At 42.6% G+C, this 25,228-nt stretch overlaps 1 protein-coding gene across 36 annotated transcripts in view; it reads left to right on the plus strand.

Annotated features, from left to right (window-relative positions):
- nrxn2b (neurexin 2b) overlaps window positions 1–25,228 on the plus strand; it is a 528,601-nt gene that overhangs the window by 108,146 nt on the left and 395,227 nt on the right. For 3 of the 36 annotated variants that reach the window (XM_076087041.1, XM_076087036.1, XM_076087037.1), the window contains one exon: window positions 4,551–4,568. The exons of the other annotated variants lie outside the window; for them this stretch is intronic. In XM_076087041.1, coding sequence (XP_075943156.1) covers window positions 4,551–4,568 — 18 coding nt within the window. The remainder of the gene's footprint in view (window positions 1–4,550; window positions 4,569–25,228) is intronic. 36 annotated transcript variants of the gene reach the window in all.

Below are 25,228 nucleotides of genomic sequence, written 5' to 3' on the forward strand. Positions count from 1 at the left end.
CTATTCCTTGCACAGCTCGAGAGCACAGCGGGGTGGATAGCCTTCTGCTTCTATCCTTTTATCTTATTAGGTGAAATCCACCAGTAATACAATCTTGATCAAGGCAGAACGCCAGCAGTTCCCCCTGTCTGCTCACTGTTGTGGAACATACGCACAGTCATTCCAACAGTTGGGTTGTCACCTTTCTGTGAGAATATGAGTAAAGTCTCTGTCCCCCAGTCTCTTGAGGATTCAGTAAATGCACAATCATCTTTCCTATTTCCATACTTTGCCAACGGCAGGGGGGAGAGTCTTGTAGAAGCATGGCCTTGTTATTTCTGTGTAGATACCATTCACATTGCAAGACACCACACCAGGAGCAGTTTTAGCTGTTGTTCGATGTCCGTAGACAGAGACGGGGTGGTGAGAGGACATATTAATCGTGACACAGTTTAAGTAGGAGCCATACTCAGTTTGAGTTTCTGACTGAATTCATTGATTCCTAATATGTGGTTCTTGATATTGCCTCAGGCCCACAGTCTCTCTGTCTTTACTCATGTGTTTGTCAGAAGTAGCAGCTCTGAAAGCATAGCTGATGACCATTAGTCTGTGCAAGTTTGCAATGCTGTTAAGAACGGGCAAACATTTGAATTCATCCTGATTTCTCATTCATTCATGAATTTGGGAGATCTTCTAAATTAGTTTACCATCAGAATCATTCACCTTCTAAACTTATTCAGTTTGTATCATGTTTTTAGAATGTAATCAGCTGTGAACAGCTAGATATCCTTACACTGATTAGTGAATCTAGATCTTCATAGCTGAATATGCTGTGCAGATATGTTCATCGGTAGACCTCGTATCATTTTGATTCTTGCTAATACCTTTAGTGATGATTAGATTCTGTTTAGAATCACCAGTTCCAGGCCCTGATACTGCTTAACCTGACCCGGGACATGGCTTACTGGGACACTTAAGTGACACAGAGCCATCGTTAACCCTCCGAGACCCGCCGGTCGCCGTTTGAAGACATTACTGTTTCTAAGAGGCCGTAGCAGGCCTGGTCTTAAAGCTACAGTTAAGATACTGTCTCACATGAAACTAGATGACCTCATTAATCCATACCACATGTCATGCTAGCTTTGGGAAGGGGATTGAATAGCGCTCCAAAGTTAAGCAGGATTTTGGCGAGGGAAAACTGCCAAGAGGCCTTGCAACCCATCTACAAGTCTCAGTGGACTCTTGCGGATCCACTGAGTCCAGTCATGTGTGATGATGTTAGTCCTAATGGTAGCCATTCCACATACTGACACCATTTTTTTGAAACTTGATATCACTGTGGAAAATGACTGTTGTGACCTTTAGGATAATCACAGCCTCAAATATTTTTACAACCACACACTAGATACCGCGGGCATTCAGAGAGGATGGATGGCAGAAAAAAGCAGGGCAGACATATTTTCCAGAAGTTAGCATTGCACTGGTTCCCTCGTCAAAAAGCCAATGGCATTTCTTCCACTGCATTTTGGATTGTTGCAGAAAAATAAGTTCTGACCAACTTAAACAATGACGCTAACAAACAGATTGCAAATTGGACGAGGTCCAGGCTTCAATAATCTAAACCATAATATAGTGCAAGTTGAAATATAGGGGAAAAATATACATAAGCTAACTACCATAGGTGGGTTACGTAGAAGCTATGTAAGCTATGCAAGAAGTTGAACTGTGTTTTTACTGTAATATCGTACCCTCTATTAATCTGTTAAAATAATGATAACAGTGAGCTCAACTTTTTGTCCTCTGATAACTTCAACACATTCTGACTGCTATTTTTCACACATGCTGTTTTTTAGTGACCTGCAATGTGGACGGGCATGGTTTGCCCTGAGTGTGTTCTCCTTTGCTTGTGTGCTGGTGCCCTGCAACTCACTCATTCAGTGTGTCATGTTCCCTCCACACTCCTCTCTCTCCACATATGGCCAAGAAGGGTTGGCAGCTAAGCGACGCTGAGAGAGAGAGAGGTGTGGAGAGTGTAAATCGATAGCAGACAGGGGTCCCTGCTTCTCAGCTGTGAGACTGAGTTACTGAAAAGGAAAAATAAGCGGTAGGGGGGGGGGTGGACAGGGGTCATTTTCCAGCTTGCTTTTCTAATGATGGCACCATAGTCACAAAAGCATACATGCATTGGTGGGTGTAATAATGGGCATCACATCATACAGTGTGGAGAATGTGGCTGGGATCACAATATCCAATACATCGCTTACCAGCCTTGATCTCAATATGTTTCCCTCATGAAATACTGAGCACCCCCCAAACTGTTGATGCCATGCAGCTGAGGTTATTTACTATACTACTGGGGTCACTAGAGGTGTTATAGCTCTGCCCCTGGGTCCTATATATCATCAATAAAACATGGCCACCCCATCACTGTCTCTAACACTGTAAAGCTGACGTGGCTGCCATACCGATATTACATTAGAACATCTATGCCGCTCTGTGGCGCTCGCTGTGGCCTGGGACAAGTGGAAAGGCATGATAGATGATCTATATTTGACCAGCTATCTCTTCATGTGCTATCTTTGCCCCTTTGTCTCACACACACACACAGTGTCGTTGTCATTGGCTATACCCCTGTGTGTTAGAGCATGTTTTTTTATGTCACAACAAGCAGCTGATACCACTCGGAAGCAGGAGATATCCGTGTCAAAATCCCGGATATTAACAAACAAGGCCTGGGAGACTCGGACCTATTGATTGCGTTCTTTCCTCTGGCACCTTTTCTTCCTTTTTCTTCATCCACCACTGTGGACATTTAAGCGCCGCCTCCGCTCTTGTGCCTGGACCGGTATTTCATGAACAATGTCGACACTGTGAGGCAAAGCGCCCTGTGCTCCATCTGCTCTGGCTGGGATTGTTGCTCTCCTCCATGTGTTGGGACTGAAGAGGCTTCATTTCACCTTGGACATAGAATGGTAGCCATCTAGCCAGTAAGGAAGGCTGCCTATCGTGAGCCACTTTGTCCATGGCTGGCAGGGATGTACTGTAAGGGAACCCTAACCAGCAGCTCAGTGGGAAAAGGTGTAAATCTCTTGTGTGAGCTCTGTACACTCACTCAGAGCCATTCAACTATTACAAACCTTTATATTAGGCTCTCTTTTTTCCACACTAGTTAAAATGTTGTATCGTGATGTAATGCTGTCAATAAATCACACTCAATTCATGCTGTTTATTAAATATCCAATAATGCAAGGTTACTCACTTTACAGTGTCATCGTGATGTTTCTTAAGGTCATAATCCAAAAGGGAAAAACAAACATCAGTTATCAACTGCCATCTTATCACAGATCACAAACATTAAGAACATAGAAACACAATGAAACGTTTAGTCACATAATACATTGTGCAACTAGTACATTGTTGAGCAGGTCACCATCAAAAGGAGCATATGGTTCCAAGACCATTATTAATTAGTTTATATATACTGTATATATACTGTATATATACTGTATATATTGTGCAGTAGATGCAAAGATGATGGTGTGTACAACTCAATTTACCTTTACTTTTCATAAGTTAATTGGATGGACCTCAACCCGAATTGATCTGGTCACCTACTGTACGCTTGCTATAATAAGTAAAGCCTGCCAACAGCTCCAATCTTTAATTAGGAATCTGACCTGACAGCATGGATCAATATTTCAGATGAAAATTATGCATTCTTATTCATTTTTTTCTTTCATGTTTGCATCATCTATTGAACATTGGAAGGAATCCAAAAGGAGAATGAGCCGGGCTGTGTTCCGCTTTAATTGAGCAGTGTGGTGAGGTATTGGGTGGTACTCTATACCTTGCTACCCATCCGTACCTCTCTTTCCTGCTCCTTCCCAGTCTATCACATCATGTGTGGCTCTGACAGTAACAGTCTGCCTGAGACATCATAGGTCCATGTTCCATGTCGTTCTTTCAGGATGTTTGAACTATTTATTAAACGCTATTACATACTATTTGCTCATTTATGCCACTGAATTGTTGAATTTCTGGATATTTATAATTGGTCTCTCTTTTTGTTGACTTATATTTGTTATTGTTATTCCTCCCTGCTAGCTGGCTTCTGTTTTAAAACCTGCTTAATTGCATAATGTGTTGTTTTTAAAAGTCACAAATACATGGTGGATGCAGTTAGGGAGAACATTTTTTTAAAGAACCCGACAACACAGTCATTTTTTATAATGACTTTGAGTCCTAGCAGGAGTTAATTTAGCCAGAAGTGGAAAGTGAATGTCAGGAAGTTTGCTGTTGCCTGAGAGGTCCTCTTGTGACCTTTAAGACTTCAGAAAGGAAATAGGAATGCTGCCTTCTGAACATGCACGTTAGTTGTTTTCCTGCACCATCTTAATTAGTAGCTCTGTTGAGGTTCAAGCGTGGAAAGAAGTCTAATACTAATTGCAGTCTGGATATGCTTTCCCCCCCAGTGCTGATATATCTCATTTTTTTCTAACCATCTTTTGGTGAGCAGGTGTTTTGCTCTTTGAACTGATTATTCTCCCTCTCTGCTTCTTCTTTCTCTACAGGTGACTCATCTCAAGTCGGTAAGTGGTCTTCTCTCTATGCTTTGTGTCGCCTATGCATGTTTTTTTGATATCGTCCTGCTGCCATAGCGACAAAAAGGTTTTTATACCATCTTAATTATACAGTGCAGTTAGCCATGTGTCAGCATCAGCAGGCACACAAACCATCAAGCCACCAATTAACTCTCTTCATCTGAATTTAACTTTGTGTACATCTTCTTCAGTGAAGAACTGTTTACGATTGAGTAGAAATCACTGCAGAACCCCCCCCCCCCCCCTCTCATTCTCATTCGTTATGCTTTGCAGCTATTTGATATTGCCTACTACATTACCTTTAATTTGTTTGTATGTACTGTATACGGAAGGATACTAAATGTCTGCTGTGGAAAGACAGAACTCTTAGTCCCTACTTTGCAAGTCTCATAAACTGCATTACTCTCCAATGTAAATGCAAATTTGAAGGCTTCAGCGAATGAATTGCCAGTTTGGTAGCTCGGGCACAATTCAGTTTGAATAACATTATACTGTACAACGTTGTCATGCTGCACTGTGACCGCCTTATCAGGATCCAGGATTCAATGAGTAGTTCTAGTGTCATTTTCAAGTTCCTGAGCTTTGTGAAAGTGACTCATGTAGTGGCTCGGATGCAGTGATTCAGGTTTGGAGCTCTGTGTTTCAGTGCTACTGTATGTGCATGGGGTTACACCGCTTTCATTCTCACATTATTTGTTCATCTGCCTCAGCCGGGTTTTAACGCCACACCTATCAGACTTTCAATCTGCGTGGTTGAGTGCTTCCCATGTTTGAATGGGACTTTTGGTTGCAATCCAGACGTACCATTCGTATCCTCGCGACTGTTAACGGCTCACTTTCCTTTCGCTAGCGCTTCCGCATTGCACTACATTTCAAAATGACCTTCCCATTAATGTAACTTATGAGAGGGAGATGCAAAGTTTTGGGCACATTTCATTTCATCCTCCATGTTGTTGTGTATCGGGCCTACAGTGCTCTGGACCATTAAGGCTTTTATTAAAAACGCGGACAGATGCTTTGTCTGTGAATATGCTGACACGTCACAGTACGCTAGCTTTCTATCTGCATTTCATTTGGAATCAGAGGGGCTGGACGTGGGGGAGGGACAGGATTGGGATGGTGGGATGAGAGCGGAGATGGACAGACTAATGGGACGTATCAACACCTCACACACAAACAGTGAGAGAATGAGTTTAAAACTCGAGCTCACAGCAGTTTGCAGCAGCCAACTCCCGCTTTAGTGATGTGTCAGTGTTATCGCTCGCCTCCTAATAATTAGCTTTGTCTCGCTGCAGTACCTACTATGCATTATGAATGCGGAATAGTAATCAACACAGCAGAATGTTAAGCAAAAAAACATGCAGTCCTTCTCACACAGTCACGATAAATCGTTTTTTGACCAATCCCACCGGGAATATTTTACCCTTTCAGTTCTGTGCTGTGATAATTCAAGCATGTCTCCTGATCCTTATATGTAAATAGTTTTGTGTGTGTGTGTCTGCTTGTCTAGCTTTGTCCGGAGAGTGTTCGGCCCAGATGTCTGATGTTGTCTGAATACTAATGGGGCATTTTGTCCATCTTGGGACCTAGTTGGAACCGGGGTGGGGACTGGAGGTTTGGTTCGGGACATATTCACCCCTGGGGTGCACTGCAGAGTGGGGACAAACACTCTAATACCACACCGACCTCTTACCACCCTGCTAGAATCAAGATCCAGAGAGGGAGAGGAATGAAATAACAAATTCAAATTTTGATCTGGGGGGGCCATTGTAAATTTAGTTTCATATTCATTCAGACCACTGGGCAAAGAAGACGGAGATAGTTCAGTTTTGCTTTTGAGATGCAAGCTGTTTCTGTGGCAGTCTGCAAATTCAACGTAGTTCTGGCATGTGTGCATTTTTGTGCGTGCATGTTTTGTGGACATTTTTGTAGATTCCACCAAGAAAGATTCCACAAGTCTCTCTTTATACATTTACTGAGCAGCTCATACTTTATTTCATTCTTATAATATATATTTTTTTCCTGCAGACACTGGAGCATATTGATTGTTGAGCAGAACAGTAGCACTGCAGTGCAAAATTAGAAGTCAGGCAACAAGGACAACATGCCTTTAAAAAGTCATAATACGCAGTGAGGCAGTCATTGGCAAGATATTGCAGCACCATCTTTGTCCAACCAGTGTGTTGCTGGTCTACACTTAATGTGAAAAGATTTTCCATATATTTCTTTAAAATTGGATCAGCTATGTAAAATATAGCCGAACCTCACTAACACATATTGCAAAAATATCATTGCTGGACATTTATATTTCCGTTTTTCTGGAAAATCTAGTTTTCCTATTCACTGCCAGGCTTATGAGACAGGTAGTGGCAGCGGTAAATGTTATCCCTTAACTGTAGAGGCAGGCAGGCAAACTACAAACACAGATCCTTATCCCATTGCTGCATTTCATTGTGACTCCACAAACTGGCATTGGCAGAGGCCGACACATCTTTCTGTGCACATCTCTCTCTCTGTCTCTGTCAAGCCTTGTTCTCCTCAGCTCAGATGATTAGCATCTCCCGCTCCCTTTTCTCTCTCTCCCTCCCTTGAATGCCAACCTCAGGCTAGTCAGAGCCAGCAGAAGCCTCTTCAAGCTGATGCTGCAGTGGGATTGGCCCGCTCACCACACATGATACTAAGGATGCTCAGTGAACCACGCGTCTACAAATGGAGGATTCAGGCTCTCTGTTGGATGGAGAGTGGCACTTAGTCTAAGACAGTGTTTTTCTCTACACCCCCCGTCTAAAATATCCAATATATATAGTCAGACAAACCCTCACAAAAAGTGTCTACCTAGAGCTTTGTTCAAAATCCAATCATAGTTATTTTCATACTCCCAAAAGCTAGTGTTGTGTATCTATACACAGTTGGGACATTTCTTTTGTAAAGCTGCTTCATTCTGGGCCGTTACAGGCATGAAGGTACAGCCCCACTGTGGACATTGAAACGGTTCATAACTGTCCTAATTTATGAATGTCTTTCATCACCTCGGTCATTAAAATGCTGCACACTGAGGGAAGGTTCCGTTTGATCGCCGCAACCTGGCTACTTAATTAAACAAGTCTTAAACATCAGCCGCGGACGTGTGAACCAATATGCTATAAAAGCACTACTTTCCCTGGAAACGCAACCAGTACTTAAGTTATTTTCCCTGCCTGGTGATAAACAGCACCGTCTCAAAAAAGAGCACAACAAAATGGCCGATCTGCAATATAACTCCCAAGCCTGTGGCCACATTTACATACTGGAGGGGGGCGGTAATGAGATAGCTACCTGAGATAATTGCTACTTAAGGCGTCCGGCTCTCATTCCCTACCACAGGGAACCAGTTTAAATCACTACAATTAAATGTGCACTCATTTGCTCCATTTGAGGCCCCATTTATGCCATTTTACGCTCCACTGTGTCTTAACCCATCCGTGGATTAAATAGAAGAAGCTTGGACTTGTAAATGAGCAAAGATACATGGATGTATAGATTTGAAAATGATAGCCAGACACCAGACACTTGTGTCCCTACTACTCTATTTAAACAGGCTCACTTCCCTCTGGCATTGGTATGCATCTCACATTTGGACTCCTGATTAGCTGGATTACATTTGCAATGGTAAACGGTGTCTTTCCCTTATCAAATTATTCCTTATATGCATTCTTTTAAATCATCACATGACACCTTGTCTTGCTTGTTACCCGTCCACAAGCAGGGACGTGCCTGGACTGGAAATTAGCCCGGGACATTGAGATGGAGAGCCAGCGTTTTGTTGGCAGTAATTTTAACACTAAACTCATTTTTGTGGTCGTGGACTTCCTCCTTTTAGATGGATTCACATGTTTCTGTTGTTGGTGTACGGTACGTAGGGATGTAATATATGTGGACTTTGTTGTAACCATTTCTCTCTGGCTGGAGCTGGTTGGCAGCTCTGGTTCCATCATGTATTTTCACTAACTTATAGTTTGTCTGTCAGTCTGCTCATGCAAATCCCGGAGCAGCTCTAGTTGCTGAACCAATCAGTGTGTACTAAGCATGCAGACCGGGCTGGTATAGGCTCTGTGATGGATATAAAAAAAGAAGACAGATCTCTTAGTCTGACATGTAGGCATATACTGTAACGTGTGGTTATGTCTTGCAGCTGTAGGCCAACAGGCTTCATCATCTACATAGGCCCTACACTAAAATGTCTCAATTACATCCCCCCCTATGACTTTTATTTTTTACAAATGGCACCCTGTATATTCTATATTTTATTATATCGTACTGTATATTATACATCATATGATACATTAGCTTGCTTATGGAGTGTTACATGCATTTAAGGCTGTACATCAACAGACCTCACACCCTTTTGGTTGCAAGTTGGACACAATGTGTATTAAGTTGTGTGAATCTAAATACGAAAGTAAGCCAAATTGCGGAATCAGCAAAATATGACCTAAGAGATCAACTCATGCTGGCTACCGTAGAGAATGCTACAGTCAGTATTCAAATATATGGTTGTTTGTAGTTGACCTTATACTTTGGTGTGTATAAACGCTAAGAATCCATTTAACACTGAATTATAAAATAAAAACCAAGAGCATGTTCATTGTTTCAGCATAATAGATGTGTCAGGGTCAGGCCCAGACGATCAGGGCAGATGTAGATACTAAGTGAACAAAATAAATTGCATGTTCGTTCCTCACACTATAGAAACACATAAAGCGTGGCTCTAGATTCAGTGTGGCTGTGGTGTGGCTTAGAAATAACATCATTAACACTAATGACAATAAATCCTCAATCATAAAGTGTTTATGCTGCTGACAGCGAGTCTGTAACTGCTGACCTTTTCTTTTTTTTGGAGGCTGGAGAAGTCCCTGAAATGGCCATCACTCAAACCTACTGCTGTTATATTTTATCCTTGTCTTGTCTCTCAGGAATAAATTAAACTGTAATAGCTCGACTGCTCAGAAATAGCGTCTGAAGGTTTTAAATGATGGCGTGCCGATAGTGTGTGATCGCTGAGCTTGGTGTCTTCAGCTGAGCGGTGTGAGACTACACACTAGGAATAAGAGACGGAGAGCGCTGCTAGATAGACCCACATTGGTTCCAGCATGTGAAGATTAACAGCATCCGCTTCCATTAGCCTCAGAGTAATTGCTAAGACAGCGATGAACATTCCATAGCTCTAATCCTCAAATCAAAGAGAAGTTGCTCAGACCACCAACACTCAGGTTTGATTTCCTTCACTCAAAAACACGTCTTAATGTTTCCATCTTGTTCAGAGATCACAGAGGAGACTTAACTTCCTGTATTTACTAAGTAGCTAGAATTCGATTCAGGGTCCTAGAGAGACTGCGTCTCTTACTTCGGAATGGTAAAAGTAATGCAAGCTTTGTGGAAGTAGCAACCCTGGTTTTAAGTGAGTCTGGAGATTCTTTAACATGCAGTAGGGTGTGACATACTGTGGGGAAAACCTGCATCTCCTGAGAAAGAACTCGGGGAAAAACAGTACACAGAGATGAAAGGTTCAGGGAGAACAAAGCATGTCGAAGAGGTGAGCTTGGTGTGTAAGCTGTAAGTTGCTTTTTGTGCATGCAGCGTGCAAACACACTCTTTTGAGACAGTGGCAGAATCGGGAGGAATCAAAAAAATAGGATACAATCCCTCCGTCTTGACCTTGCAGCTAATCCTACTATGTTTAAAAAGAAGACATAGCTCTTCCTCCTTGGCTTTGATTCATACACTGTCCTTTGGCATTAGTGTGGAGCCCAAGGCTGGACTTCATTACAATGCTCGGCAGGCTCATTGCAGATCTATTAGGTTGATTTGACTCAGTGAGGGGGTAGACGGAGAGAGAGAGAAGTGGCATGTAAGGAAAAGAAAAAGGGCAGAGTGATGTGCTTATATTATGGGAGCAGCAGGTTTTTTTTTACAGCGCAAGTATAGCAGCCACAGCTTATTACCAACAGCTGGTGCTGGGACCCGCCCAGGGCCTTCCGCATACATTAAGACACGCCATCACACACATACACATCTGTACACTTGCACTGTTATGACTTTAAAATTGACTGCACTCATTCCCTAACCTGATTGCATTCATTCATTGATTTGATATAGATGATGCTGTGAAAGCAACACTGCAAACGAGCATCACCACATGAGGACAGATTTGCGAGCTTTTTTAATTATAAGACCAGTGTCCTGTATGTTGCAGTTGATATCCTCTTGAACAAATTAGAATTGCTGTCGGTGGCGGTGCTGTGAGTTCTTTCACACACGGCTCTCCTGTTTGACAGTAAACACACATCCATCCAGCGAGTGGATTCATTAGAGGGATGATTCTAATAATATGTCAAAAGTAGAACTACATATTTGAAGGTATCCATTCACTCAATTCATGTTTATTTTGCAGACAAAAATATATAATATAACCATATTCTGACATGGAGATAATCCTAAATGTCACTATGACTGTAAAACCCCAAAGTGCTGCTTCGCAGACAAGGACTCACTTCCAACCTACACAGCAGCACTGTGTAGAGGTGCGTGTGTGTCTGAGGCAGAGGGAGATCATGTCTATTTATTCAATACAAATGTGGTGTATTTGTGTGAGAGACTTTTTGGCAAGATTAAACACTGCTTATGAAGGACTACTCAGATTTTTTGGGATGTTAGCCACAAATCGACATCCCCTTCATAATTTTGATAAGCAACCGCATGTCTCCTTCGCCAGTCTTTAGACATGACGAGGAAAATAACTGCAAGGGTGACATCTGTCACATTGTTTCTCATGTTTGACAGGCACACGGCTGTCAATTACCAGAGCTGCAGCTACGTATACTGACACACTCGCATTGTCAATCATAAATCACACACCGCGTCTGCGAGTCTTCATCGGCGGGGACATCTCAGTCTTCATCAAACGTCAGAAACGGAATCAATAATGGAATAGAACGAATAGGAGCTCATATCGAAACATTTAGTGCTGCACGGGACACAAAATGAAGAAACATAGAGATAAGATGAGACAATCTAGAGCGCAGGAAAATAGATCAAATAACATTCATAAAAGCACCTTTAATTGGCTTAAGAAACCTGGTAGTGCAGACTGAAAACACACATGCTCAGTTAAGTGTTCAGCGACCTCATCATATAATGATGTATATTGTATTTTTCCATTTATTCTCTATTTTCACTTCCCTTCCACTGAATCCCACTTGGTTCGCTTGAGCAAACCTTGTGTCCACCTGGTGCGTAGTGAGCTGCACACACTGGGATTGTACCCTCTTCTTTTGCAAATACTGTTTCACGTGTGGGATACATCTCATCGCCAAACACGACTGCAGTAAATGATCGTGTGTCTGGTCGGTGGTATGAACTGTGCTGAAGGGATCAAGCAGATGTCTGAAGGTATTGAGTATATAAAGCACTGGACTCTGTTCTGTGATGCTAGAGTCGATTCTCGTTTCAGCAACGTGTGTGTTTCTTTGTGTGAACTTAAAGAATAACACGGCGATGCAGATAGTTCATACGTCATTGCTTTGGGCACATTAAGCTGCCTCACAAACACACTTTTCCTGTCTCTCTATCTTGCATAACCTAAACTCTAAGTCTGGTATCAGATTATAAACTGCCATAATAACAGCAACCTGATCTGAACTGAGCTAATGTAAACATCTGATTCTGTCCTGTTTCTCCTGCACAGACGGAAATGAAAAGATTATTTATGTCACTTAAAAAAAAAAGTGAAAATAGGAAGTTTTCTAGACAAAAACACAGAAGTTGGGGTCATATAACAAGGATCCAACACCATTAGATAAACACTGATGCAGACCAATTGCTGTAGGTGTGACATTTAAAACTTAAACTGTATAATTTGTCAAATAAGTGACACCTTTGTGTGATTAATTTGGGGCTATGATGAAAACGATGGACCTTCTATTTCTGTGAGCAATTTGTAAGAAAATGTGCTACTCTTTAAAAATTAATATAGCTCAAAATGAAGTTTTAATGTTTCGCTGTTTGCTGTATTTTCCTTCTCATTTCTTTAAGCATCCTCATTCATTTTCTGATCTCCCTCCTAAATTAATCATCGCATAATTTCAGCTCTGCTATGTGATTTCCAACAATGTTTAAAGGCAATAATAGGTGTCAACACACCCCGTTCTCCCCCCCTGTGAGGCCCCGGGGCCCCTACATGCTGCAGGGGTTGATGCGAGAATGGATGATTCAGAGAGACGCTGTGTAGCGGTAACTGCTCTGTGGTTCCCAGGTCACGGTCAGCAGCAGCCCACAGCCGGCCTGATCGATAGGGAACCCAATCAGGGGGATGAGGCCCATGAATCAATCTGTCTCTATATAAACCAGCACACACACACACAGGATGCGTCCTGCCATAGGTAAGACAAACGATCCATAGGTAGACTATGGACGCCCCCTACCACCAGTATCACCACCACTGTTCAGACACACACACACACACCAGTAATGTGTTTGTTCCAGATTAAAGCCTACATGATCTCAAATTAAGTAGCTATTAGAACAGTAAGTGATGTTTTACATTACGTTAGTTCTTTTAATGAGCTCTTTCACCCATCAGGCATGCAGTAAACCGACACATGGCACTACTGTATATGTTCTGTCATGCTGCACAAACGGCTATCTCAGTCTGTTGTGATGACTGCTGGTTCCACTGCTTACAGTGTCATTACACGCATCAGTTCTGCATCTTTCAGGTACATCCTTTCATTGAAGATGAACATGCACATGAAATGTACTGCTTATCAAATCATGCTTATCAAATCATAACTGAGACAAATGGGTGCAGCTTTGCCAATGCGTGGATGGCTGCTAAATCTATGTTAGAGCTCACCCACTCTATTGAAAGTCTTGGTTTAATAGTGCGTGGACGTTGTGCCCCAACGTAAGTAGTAAGTTAAGTATAGTCAGTTCAATCTGTCCAACCTGAAGTCTGCTCAAATCCTGCCCAAAGAAAACTTAAACTTCCCTGGAGCTTCAAGTGACCAGAGATACCATATATTTATGATAACTCCGCTTTCAGTCCGCATTTTAGGATCTTCATGATGTTATTTTTGCATTGCAAACCAACCATTGAGAAAACTTTGATTCAATTTAAAAGTAAGAAGGTTTGAGAACTAAAGCAGTTGTTAAAGTTGCACTTGCTACTCTTTTTAAGTACTGTACAGCCGGTCTCTATCACCTCGTATGATAAGACACAAGGGTTTTTAAAAAATCTGTATTCCACCATCTCAGCAGCCAGCTTTACGTTATATCCCATCTCATAAACCTGCAGAACAGAACTCCACAACCACCGGTACAAGGGCCAGGAGCCTAGTTGGGAGTGTGACTGAGGCTGCTGCATCGCTGCTCTGCTGTTTTATGGTGGACGAGCTAGCGTTTGATTGGACCCTGGTTTCCTGTCTTGTGGTCTCATACTGTGTGTGACTGTTTCCTGGATGGATGTCTGTGGCTGGTACATGATTTCATCTCACTCTTCTCTGTATGTCTCTCTATCGGAGAAGTATTACGTGGATTGCCCACAGTCTACAGTATGTTGTCCAGTACAAGAATCTAAAGTGACACACCAGCTTTTGGGGGGAGAAAGGCAAAAGACATAGTCATCAAAGTCATGCAGTCATCTTTTTCCCCTGTTGCAGGTTACCGCAACAAAACCGCACAAACATAAGCATGCTGTCAATCGTAACATCATCCATTATGCATTGCTTTTTAACAATGTGGAGATTAATAAATATTAAGGAAAGTCTTCTTCTGTGATGATGAGAACCACACACAGGCTGTCTAGCTCAGAAACTGGAAGAGGACAGGAAGAGGCGTTATTAATTGCTAAATCGTTGACACAGATCCTCATGATAATGTAGTTGTCAGTAGAAAGAATTTATCAGCACATCCCCATCCCCTTCAGCTTCCCCTCGCCAGTCCTGTAAGTAAGTCTGGAGTAGAGCATCCGGTGAGCTGGTACTTGGAGGTGATAGATGGGGGCCCGTAGACCCGGAGTGTTATCAGTGCTACTAAGGCCTGCAAACTAGGAGAACACAGGGTTTGCTCTGGGGTAGGACACAGCCAGGCTATGAGGCTACGGCTGATATATCGACGCACGAACACGGCGAACATTGTGGGAACAAGAGTGTGTGTTTATGGAGAGAGGGAGAGATTATATCATTTATGCTGGCCTGTGTGCGTACGAAGAGTCCTCGTACAATTTGATATGAATCACTCACACAAATGTGTGTACTTCCTTAAGTGTAGTCCGAGGTGAAGTATATTCCACTCTGCAGCAGAGATGATTGACTTTTTACAAGAACGTGTGTGTGTGTGTGTGTGTGTGTGTGTGTGTGTGTGTTTTTTGATAGATGCACTTGTTAAAAAAAAGGCATGCGCCTGTGAAACGACTGACCAATTAAATCCAATCTGTTCCAGAGGACAGATGACATCATAAAAGTGCGTCATCCTGCCAGTGCCTACACAATGCCCACTCACACACACACACACACACACACACACACACACACACACACACATACTACCACACTTCCTAGTTCCCATATAATCTGCCCACAATGCTAAAAACATGTACTTGACAGAAACAATCATCATCATTCCTCTTGTCCTCCTCTGACATGCGTGTGTGCATTTCTGCCTATTCCAATTAAAACAGAATATCCCATGGAGCAAAATCAAACATTTAGAGTTTCACAATGGGGACAAAGATCAAATACATATTGCATGTGCAACCTCCAGCTTATAAATGTTAAGTAGAACATATCATGCTCTATTATTAGAAATGCAAGTCTGTCAGCAAGCTATGTAGCAATATCGCATAAGAGGGAAAACTGTAAATGAAAAGACTTTATTGCATTTAGCCTTGATTTGAAGCCGACACTATTTCGTTATCTTTTTTTTTTCATGTTGTTTCACCATCTCCGTCTTCCATTACCCCTCACTTAACTGTAAAGCTTTCATTCCGTTGCCTGAGAGGTAATTACACGAGACAGTTATGCAACACTTCTCCTCTTTTCAGCCTCATGTTTTCCCTCCTGTGTTATGTTCAAGGCTGTGTCACTGCAGATATAAAGGGCCATACTTTTAATAATGCATTTCATGTCAGTTCTTCAAAATCTCGGAGTCATGGGGGGGGGGGGGGGGGGGGGACACACAAATGCGTGCTCTTTTTTTCAATGAGTTGTGATTGTGTTCACATTTTGGATTTAATGATTCATGCACACAGATTAATGCTATTACTATATTACTATACTATTAAGTGTTGTATTTGGCGTGATGCAGCCACTTTCAAGCTCCGTCACTCTCCGCCCAAACACAGCCACTGTAGTTTCTCTAATGAAAAAGATATAGTTGCTGTAGGTTCCCGGCTGCCTCCACACACACCTGATGTTCAAACAATGTCCTATGTGCAAATGCAGCAGTTTTCCCATATAGCTATTGTGTATTTTTAATAAAGAGAGCAAGAATCAGGCCTGAAAACAGCTGTATTTGCCCCAAAACAATATTATATCAAGAGCATGAATTAGTATTTGGTACACACTGATTAATAGCTCAAGAGCACAAATTAGTAATTTGAGAATACTTTGTTTTCTTCTTTCGTACAATACAAACACACACTCGCCCTTTGTCTCCAATCTGTGGTTAGCCTATTATTTCTTTCTTCCCACCTTCTTCTAATTAGCACTATATCCTACAGAAAGAGGGTGAAATGCAAACGCATTCCTATTGCACATACAGCAGGCTTTATTTACCTTTTGTCACATGGGAGAATGAGCTATATGGAGGGCTGTTGGTGCTAAAAAACAAATGGTATGATAATTGACTTGAAATGTGCATGTGGTTAACAGCTTGCAGAACACCAGCAATAGCTTTTGTCACTGGCTGTGAGCTCTTCTTATCTGCATGTGCAAATCCTCTGCAGTCTGTTTTCCACCGCCTAAGAAATAGGAAGTCGCTTTATGTTGAGGTGTGAAGGATGCACATCTACTTATAAGACATAAGGAATTGCTCAAATGGCATCATTATCGGTGTATGCTAGGAATCGGAGTGTGTGTTTGTGTGGAGCTGAAGTGTGCGAGTCCTGGCCTTGCATGTGTATACCACTCCCCTGTGCAGCACTCAGGAGCTAGAATTAAAGTGGATTTAAGGGAGGCGAGGGTTGGAGGAGAGCGGGGGTTTATAACGCTGATTGCCATGCCCACCACTCATAATGAGGCGCATTACAGAGCTGATGTTGTAAGATTAGGGTGACTTAAGAGACATGAGCAGCCTTACAGATCAGAAAAGAGCGTGAGAGAGAGAGAGCGATGGGCTGGGGAGAGAGGAACATAAGGGAGGGGCATGCAGGGAAGGGAGAAAAGAGAGTAAGTGGCTGATAATGGAAGGAGACCAACATAAAACATATGGGAATAAGAGAAACAAAGGAAGGTAGGGGGACCAAATAGTTTCGATTACATATCTTAGCAGCATCTATTTGAATCATCTCGGATAGAAAAGAGTTTGATGGAAGTGTGTGGATGGTGGCATCGGAGAAAGGAGGAGCAGGAGGAAGAAAAGCAGCCAGAGGGGACAATAATAAAAATAAAACAAGTATCTGCATTCCTGTCAGCGTGCGAGAACGACAGAGAAGCTCTCAGTTATTAAAGCGTCGGCAGCTCGTGACAGCGATATATAGCTCCACTTTGCTCCGGCCCCATCACCGCCTCGACTGGAATTCAAAACAGGCCGCGATGTCATGTAGAACGCTGACAGGTGTTTGTGTCCCCTTTCTGTTAGAATTGCCAGCAATGAAAAAACAAAAAGCAAAAGAAAGAAAAGGGAACTCTTCCGTCCCTTCCCAGCAGCTCACTTGTTTCATTTGATTGATCCGTATGCTGGCCAGCTGTTGAATCAACTATTAAGTACAATATAAATGCCAACATTTGACTTGGTCTGTGTGACAATGCTTCAAAGTGCAATATATACAAATGTTTTTTGCCGTGTTTTCTAGTAAACAAGAAAAGCAATCAAACAGCACAACCTTCTCCTGTTGTGCTCTTTAAACAGACTAAGATCCAGTTGTTGTTTTTGAACTGGTGCATTGTCAAACATCTGTCTAGGATTGCAAGCTACTTTGCCATACTTATTTTGCATTGGTATTTAAACTCATTATTTATTTTTTGTGATGAAAGATTTTCACTAGAAAGACACTGTCCAGTGTTGTGCAGTTTACAGTATTTGATGTCCTCCTGTGATAAACAGCTCAGCATGTTTAAGTAACAGAACGTGAAAGGGAACAATTAGAAGATGCAGATGAGCTGCTTAGTATGCACCAAAGTGGAGTTTTTATTTTCATCATTTTAGACTCTAATAATTCAGATCCTTCGTTGGAAAATCAAAGCACAATTAATCCTTTTGTCCACATTACACATCTTGTGTTTTCCCTTCACTCACCCTAATAAAGGGGAGGATGAACAGAGCTCCTTACAGCTGACCTCTACTGTGCATTGTGCCCTTTGGAATGAATTCTCTTCCAAGGGCACCGTGCCATCCACGAGCAACATTTGATGAATGCCTGAGGGTGTGACCAAAGACTGCTCTGTTTCACAGGGGCCTCGGTGACAAACAGCCTTTACTGTAACATGGTTTAATGGGCATACGAGTGGACGACCTTCCATACCACTTACACAACATCTTCATCATTGTACGAGTGTGCGGTGTGTGTTGTGTTGATTGTGTGTGTGTGTGTGTATAGGGTGTTACGTGTGGATGGTGTAGAAACAGTTTGCACCTTTTATAGCCTGATTTGTCTTTGACTTGGGGAATGCACGGGGAATAGCAACGGACGCATTCCTGGGATTTTGCTCTCCGGAGACTGACGTTATTACTACCAGGTGTCCACAATGCAACCCAGTGTCTGCACTTTCTCCACAGTTTGCATGCATTTCGGTTTGTTGATGGGCAGTGGATGGAGAGGCAAATGCATAATGCATCTTCAGTAGATGGTTAATGTCACAGAAGCTCAGAATAATTTAGATTTGTATACAGGCCTGACAAGCTGAATCGGTTGGTACTATAACGCTTGTTTATTTGGTGTAGTAGTTGGTGTACACGCTATTATTGCAGAGAAGCAGGGATGCGTACATGATGCAGAGGTACCTGTGGGGGGCCTGCTGCTGCCCCCACAGATGTACCACAGATGTTGGAACACTGCCTGGAGCAGAAGTGTCTGTAGCTGTTGTGAAAATGAAGATGAAATGACTGAAGTATTCTGGTGCTGTGTTACAATAGTGCAAGGGACATTTAGGACAGTCTATATAGTGCTGTGGTTCCCAGTGTATACAGTGCTTCATCTTATTTGTTGTTGCAGTAAAATGTTGAGGCACAGGAGACACCATTAGCGTCAGTTAGCATCGCTGCTGAAGCTAATCGGGCCACATTGAACTGGATTTGACAGTAAAGCGTTCCCTATGGTGGCAGACAGCACCAGGACACCGTGCTCCTGCAGAGTGGCTGGTACTGCTTCTCTCATTGGCTGTGCATTTATATTAAGGCACAGGTCACATACAACAATGGAAATACTCTTATTGCAAAGCATGAGGAGATTTATGATTTTAATTCTGAAGGGCTCACATAGTTGTACGTAATTGTTGAAACTTGATGGACTACCATTTGTCATATCCTCCTCTCTGCTGTGCTGTCACAGAGCGACCACCATACCTTTGAAGTCCCATTAATACACAATATTAATCTTGTTCTTATTGTTTTTAAGATGGAATCAAATTGATGAAAGGAACATGCTCACAAATTCAAAACATTATATAAAGGTGACATAATAGAAGCTCAATTATCTTTTTACTGAATTATTTTATTAATTATAAATCAGCAAATGTTTTCTGTGAAACTTTGTTGCAACAGTAATATTATTTAATTTACCATAACCATACAAGGATATATATCAGACTTGCTTGCCACTATTTTCCACTAAAGTCCACTATTGGCACCGGCAACATAATTGTCTCTCACTTTAATGCAAATCCAGATTGCAAAAAACAAAACAAGAAAAAAAAAATATACTGCCAATTATAATAATTCTAACATGGCAATATTAAAGTTGGAGGCCTTGGAGGTGGTAAGTGCTCTGTGAATTCTGTCTACTTTCTTTTATTCAGTCAACGGCTTGGTCTGTTACGTCTTATGTTGTCTCTAATTGTTGCTCTCACTTTGAGAGAGCAACACATTTGAAATAGATTCGTGATAAATGAATATCTGGTTTTTGTGACGCTCAAAGAGACGCACCATTTTGACAGCAAGCACTCAAACCACCTCTTGGTTTTGCCTCTGCTTTGCAACCTGACTCTGCCTGTTTCTATGTAATCACCATTCTAAACAGGTTGTAATCAGCGAGGCTCAATGTGAAGCCTCCGCTCTGATTGGGAATGACAACATGTCGGCCTCCCAGCTGATGGCAGGGACACTTTTATTCATATGAATTCCTTTTTTCAATTCCCACCTCCTCTCTATTAGATATGCTGGGAATGGGGGGGGGGGGGGGGGGGGGGGCTTCCCCATCAAAAATGATCACAATGGAATTATGTACACATTGAAATGCAAGAACAAAGCAAATCTGAATATGTGAGGGATTTAAAAAAGACATCAGAAGCAACGCATAATGAGAATAATGAAGAGTGTGCTGCTCGTCCTAATCTCACTCATTCTCAGAGACGAGCCACAATGCCACTTTCACCTTTTGTCTTTTTTTATTAGCAGCACTTTGACAGCCACATCAAAGCATGAATTACATCACGTCCTGATGCATACGGGAACTTGACAAAGCAAACGGAGACAACCAAAGAGAAGATTCAAAGAATTCATATTGCAGGCTTCAGTTTTGTACTTTTGTGTCGTTTTTGTGTCGCTTGGCCTTAAACACACACACCGAGTATTCACCACTGTTCCGTTGGTAGTCAAGGTACGCTGTTAAAAGCAACAAGTCGATTCCCTTAAAGTTGTTCACAGCAAGGCCGCCTCCAATGGATTCTGTCACTGTCGCCCACGGAAAAGCTCCTCTGTGTTTGATACAGCGTTGCAAACAATATAGCTCACTTTCCAAAGGCTCTTAATTGTGTAAGGGAGCCACGGGCCTTTTTGTCCAACAGGACTTCTGACAATACAGCTCTGATTGTGGTTGTGGACAAACAATAAGTCTGTGATTTGAGCCACTTGGCCAGTGATTGCTGCTGGAGCGGACTTTGTGTTGTTGTGATGAGATGGCAGGGGACGACGGAAACATCCCCCTTACGAACCACTCAAGATTTGGGTTTGTTGTTTGTCAATGGGTGGGAGGTTGTTTGCATTTTGCTTTCTCTCACACTCAATGTTCCTATTTCTTTCCACGAGATGCAACCCTTACGGCTCTACATGCCTCTCCGTTTGCCTTTCTTTGTATGTATGCAATTTATATTCAATTTATGTTTGTGATCACGAGGTACTTTGGGAAGTCAGTGTAACTTTTGGTTTAAGGGTTGTAGGAAGCCGACAGACGGAACACAGGCGCCACTGAGAGCTCAGTATCTGGCCATCGCCTGCCACTCTACGCCGCTTCCACCTGCAGCAGGTGGCGTGACCCGAACACTTGACACACGCTCAGCCAGACAGAGTGATAGATGACTGTTGGCCCTCTTTGTTATGACAAGACGGGTCAGAATCTACACACACACACACACACACAAATGGCATCCCCACAGGGACGGTGCCCTGCCTCACACCTAACAGCTGCCCCCTTTCAGACATTTCTGATGTGTTCAACTCCACAACTTGAGTCAATGACAAAGACTGTTGTCCTGAACCAGTTAATCTCGGCTCTAATGAGCTAATACATGTGTTTGCTAGCGCTCTGTTAACATCGCACACAGACAGGCATTCAGTCAGATTGGACTTAATGGGACCAGGGTCTGAGCTGGAGACACACAGTGTTTGCGCAGGCGTCGGTGCACTCATGCATGCTTTTGAGCCTGCATGTGTTGAAGTCTGTAGCTAATGAGGCTTCCCTCCGAGCTTCACCGGCATCAAAACACACCAAGACACTGTTCGACAGACATTTGATGGATCTGTTCAGCTGCCTCGCCAAACTACAGGCGTACAGGTGGCTTGGCACGGATACCGAAAAATTAATATTCACTGCAAGTTTGCTGTCATTATCACAGTCCTGTTTTACACCGTTTCCCCTCCTGCTCTGCTCTCCAAAGACAAAGTCATTCTTTACTCTGTACACATGAGCTCGCTTAAAATATCAGGTGTTGTGTTTTCAGTAGGAGGAAGGCGAGGACAGAAGGCACTGCTTTGTTCAGAACAAGTGATTAAAACAGGCAGACAATTTAATTAAAGTTGGACATTCGGGCAGAATGAAAAGAAGAGATTCATCATGGCTGTAAACGAGCTGGCAGAGGAAGCTCGGGCAGAGAACAGACGAGCGATGTGGAGTCGTCATTGTTCCACAGAACAGCGACATGACAAACATGATTTTCAGTTGATGTGAGCTTTTAATTTGATCGTATTTGCTTCAGCGTTCTGTTTGTGGCCTGTCATGTTTAAGGTTGACTGATCCCCGTTCATCATTCATAGCTGGTGACATGAAAGAGGCCAGCATGCAGGTTCAGTCTGTTTTTGTTTGTGTCGTACTGTTATAATTGTTCAACACACATCATTATCATGCAAAGCTTGTGTCCTTCATCCAGAACACTTTAATGAACCATGTGTGCATTCATATGTTCACAGTAATCAAGCCTTTTATCCCTGAATTTATAGTTACACTCGTATAAAAATACCAGAACAACAAAGTCTCCATTCAAACACGAATCACTGTCGGTAAAGGTGCACCTTGTGTGCCGTTTTACTACCAGTGCAACCTTTCAATCACAACAGAACGGATGCTCCTCGGAGAAGGCTTTCGTATTTGCTTCAGATATGCCAATATTTGTTAAAAGCAGGAAACCCAGCATGCCCTACACCTGCAGGCACTGGGAGTTCATCAAGCAATACGGCGACATGCAACATGTTTTGTGGCTGGAGTGAAGTGCATGTTGAAATTGCAGGTTAGAAGCTTGTGTGGGCGGATGGACGGGTGGATAGGTGGAGAAAAGGAGGAGCGGAGCAGGGTTTGCGAAGGGAGAGAATGGCAGGAAGAGTGAAGCGGCTTGAAGAGGAGGGTTGAAGAGCATGCTCGCTATCGGATTCAATTAACACCTCATGCTAGAAAGAAAGGTGCTGCTGCTGGGCTATGGACACAGCAGCGTATCACCTCTGACATTACGTTATATATAGAAATACCACCTTCAATATCTCTCCTGCGTGCAATAGGAGGACTTTGATTAAAGCTGCAGTAAGCCATGAGTCACCAATTACAGGGCCCCTAATAAGTTCAAGGGCGTTTCATTAGTGCGCTTTAAAGGAGCCGTTCTGGTCATTACTTTGCCTTTCCTCATCACCAGAGATTTAACAGCTCAGGAACAAATGTTGAAACCTTGTCATTCCTGGGTCATTACATTGGGAATGATCAATGATTTACTACTTCTGTGCAAGGATATCAGTGCTCACTATCAGAATCCTACATGATTCATATGACTTGGAGGGGATGTGTATAGTAACACTGTATGGAGAAATACTACACACTAAAGTTGTGGTCAGACCAAGGGGGTTAGCTTCCTTCCCTCCCTGTGCTACGCCTTTGATGAAGCCACTTATGCCCAATTTTGCTCGAGAGAAGCTGCTTTGGGTCCAGCCATAGTAAATGCATTATTAACTCTATGCATGCATACCTACTGTATATGAATGAAGTGAAAGTGTCTGTAGAAATCCATGTCAGAAAGATGCATATGAAGGCAGCCCTAGAGCAGACACACTTCTTGAAATGTTGCTCTCTTTACAAGTGTGATGAAAGGCCATGATAAGGCTGCCTGTAGCGTGTGACACACTGAATATTGCCTGATGCAGTGCTAAAGCGGGATAAATACAGGACTCCACCATGGCTGTCTCCGTGTATCTGCATGGCAAGGCTCCGCATTACTTTGGTAACGGATAGAGGGATACAGCTTTGGCAAACAACATGGACTCTGCAATGGTTTGATAGTAGTGAGAATGCACTGTTGAAGGCTGCTTTACATCTGAAGATTTCCACACTGCCTAAGGCCACGCTCATCCACTCATCCGGCTCGTGAGGAAAGAGAGTATGTTTGGAGTCTCTGTGCTTGATTTGATTCGAGTGTTCTCCGGGGCTGAATGTAGCCACAGTGTTGTGGACAGCTCTCTGAAATATCTCTGTTGATTGCATTGATGCTGTGTTTTTATTCATACACTTTTGCCCCGTTGCATCTATTATTTCCTCCCTGAACAGGAATAGGAGGCGAGCATTGCTCATGCAAAGCCGAGTAATTTGTTATGATTCACTGGCTGCTGGTGGGGATTTACTTCAGCTCTACTACTTTTTCCTCGAAAATTAGAATGTGATATTCTCTAGCTGATATAATTTACTAATGTTTTCCTTATTTTGAAGTCTATTTGAGTTTATTGCAACATTTATTATGCACCATGTGAAAGAGAAGTCAATTCTTCAGTAAATGGTTATAAAGGAACATTTTTGCCACTTCGGCTGCAGAGGTTGTGTGGATATCCAGTCCTGTGCTGGCGGTCTGTCATCCATTTAAAAGTATTGTCATTTTAAAAACAGACAAAAAAAGCTCTTCAATGCTTGTTCCAGTATGCATTGCAGCAGACCATTGGACCAGCCACGCATTAGGGTGGTTGTTTGTGCAAGAGAAAGCCCAGTGCTTCACCAGTGCTTCCATTGGACATCAACAGGAGGCCCTGTCCAGGCCAATGTAATTGCTTGGGGATTTCTACGGCAACATGTTAGAAATGAAAGAAAATATGTACTACCCAACGTGTAAATGAGGTACAACGTGCCATTGCATTGTGTTAAATGCCCGCTCTATCCTCAGCCTATTCTTTTAAAACATGTTTTTGCAGTCCCAGAAGTTGAGATCCTCACGGAGTTTGTTTGCTAACTGTGCATAAGGAGATAACGTTTCGTCAGCAGAGATCGTTAGTCTTTGTAGAGCCGATACTGTCGACTACAGTGGAAAAAGTCTGGGAGAGATTGGATATTAGGGTTGCGCACCACAGGTGGTCCATCTCTGCAGGACCTGGTCTTGGCACACAAACAGCATCCAGTCTTAGGCACTGCCAAATACGGGTCTGTAATCACATTACATTCACCCTGCCTAATGAAGGCCAGAGCCTGAAGCTACTACTCTCGTCTAATGAACCTTTTTTTTAGGGCTGTAATTTATGTATGTACTGTATGCATGCATGGTTGAGCACATGATGAATGACTGTGGCTCCAGAGAAAGCACAGTTAGTGGGTTGGGCTTATGCACTACCTTATACAGTGCATGTGCATTATTTGAATGCTTTTCCTGTTGCTTCAAGTCAAGAGAAAGCACGAAGAGGATTCTTCTGGTATGCAAGTTCGTGTCCGTTAGTGTTTTTGACCCGATATGTAGCAGACTTGCTTTTCTGCACGTTCTTTTTTTTTTTGCAAACCTCGTCATTGC

Source organism: Anarhichas minor, unplaced genomic scaffold (genome assembly GCF_050575085.1).
Source record: "Anarhichas minor isolate MPS153535 unplaced genomic scaffold, ASM5057508v1 ptg000009l, whole genome shotgun sequence".
NCBI classification, from domain to species: domain Eukaryota; kingdom Metazoa; phylum Chordata; class Actinopteri; order Perciformes; family Anarhichadidae; genus Anarhichas; species Anarhichas minor.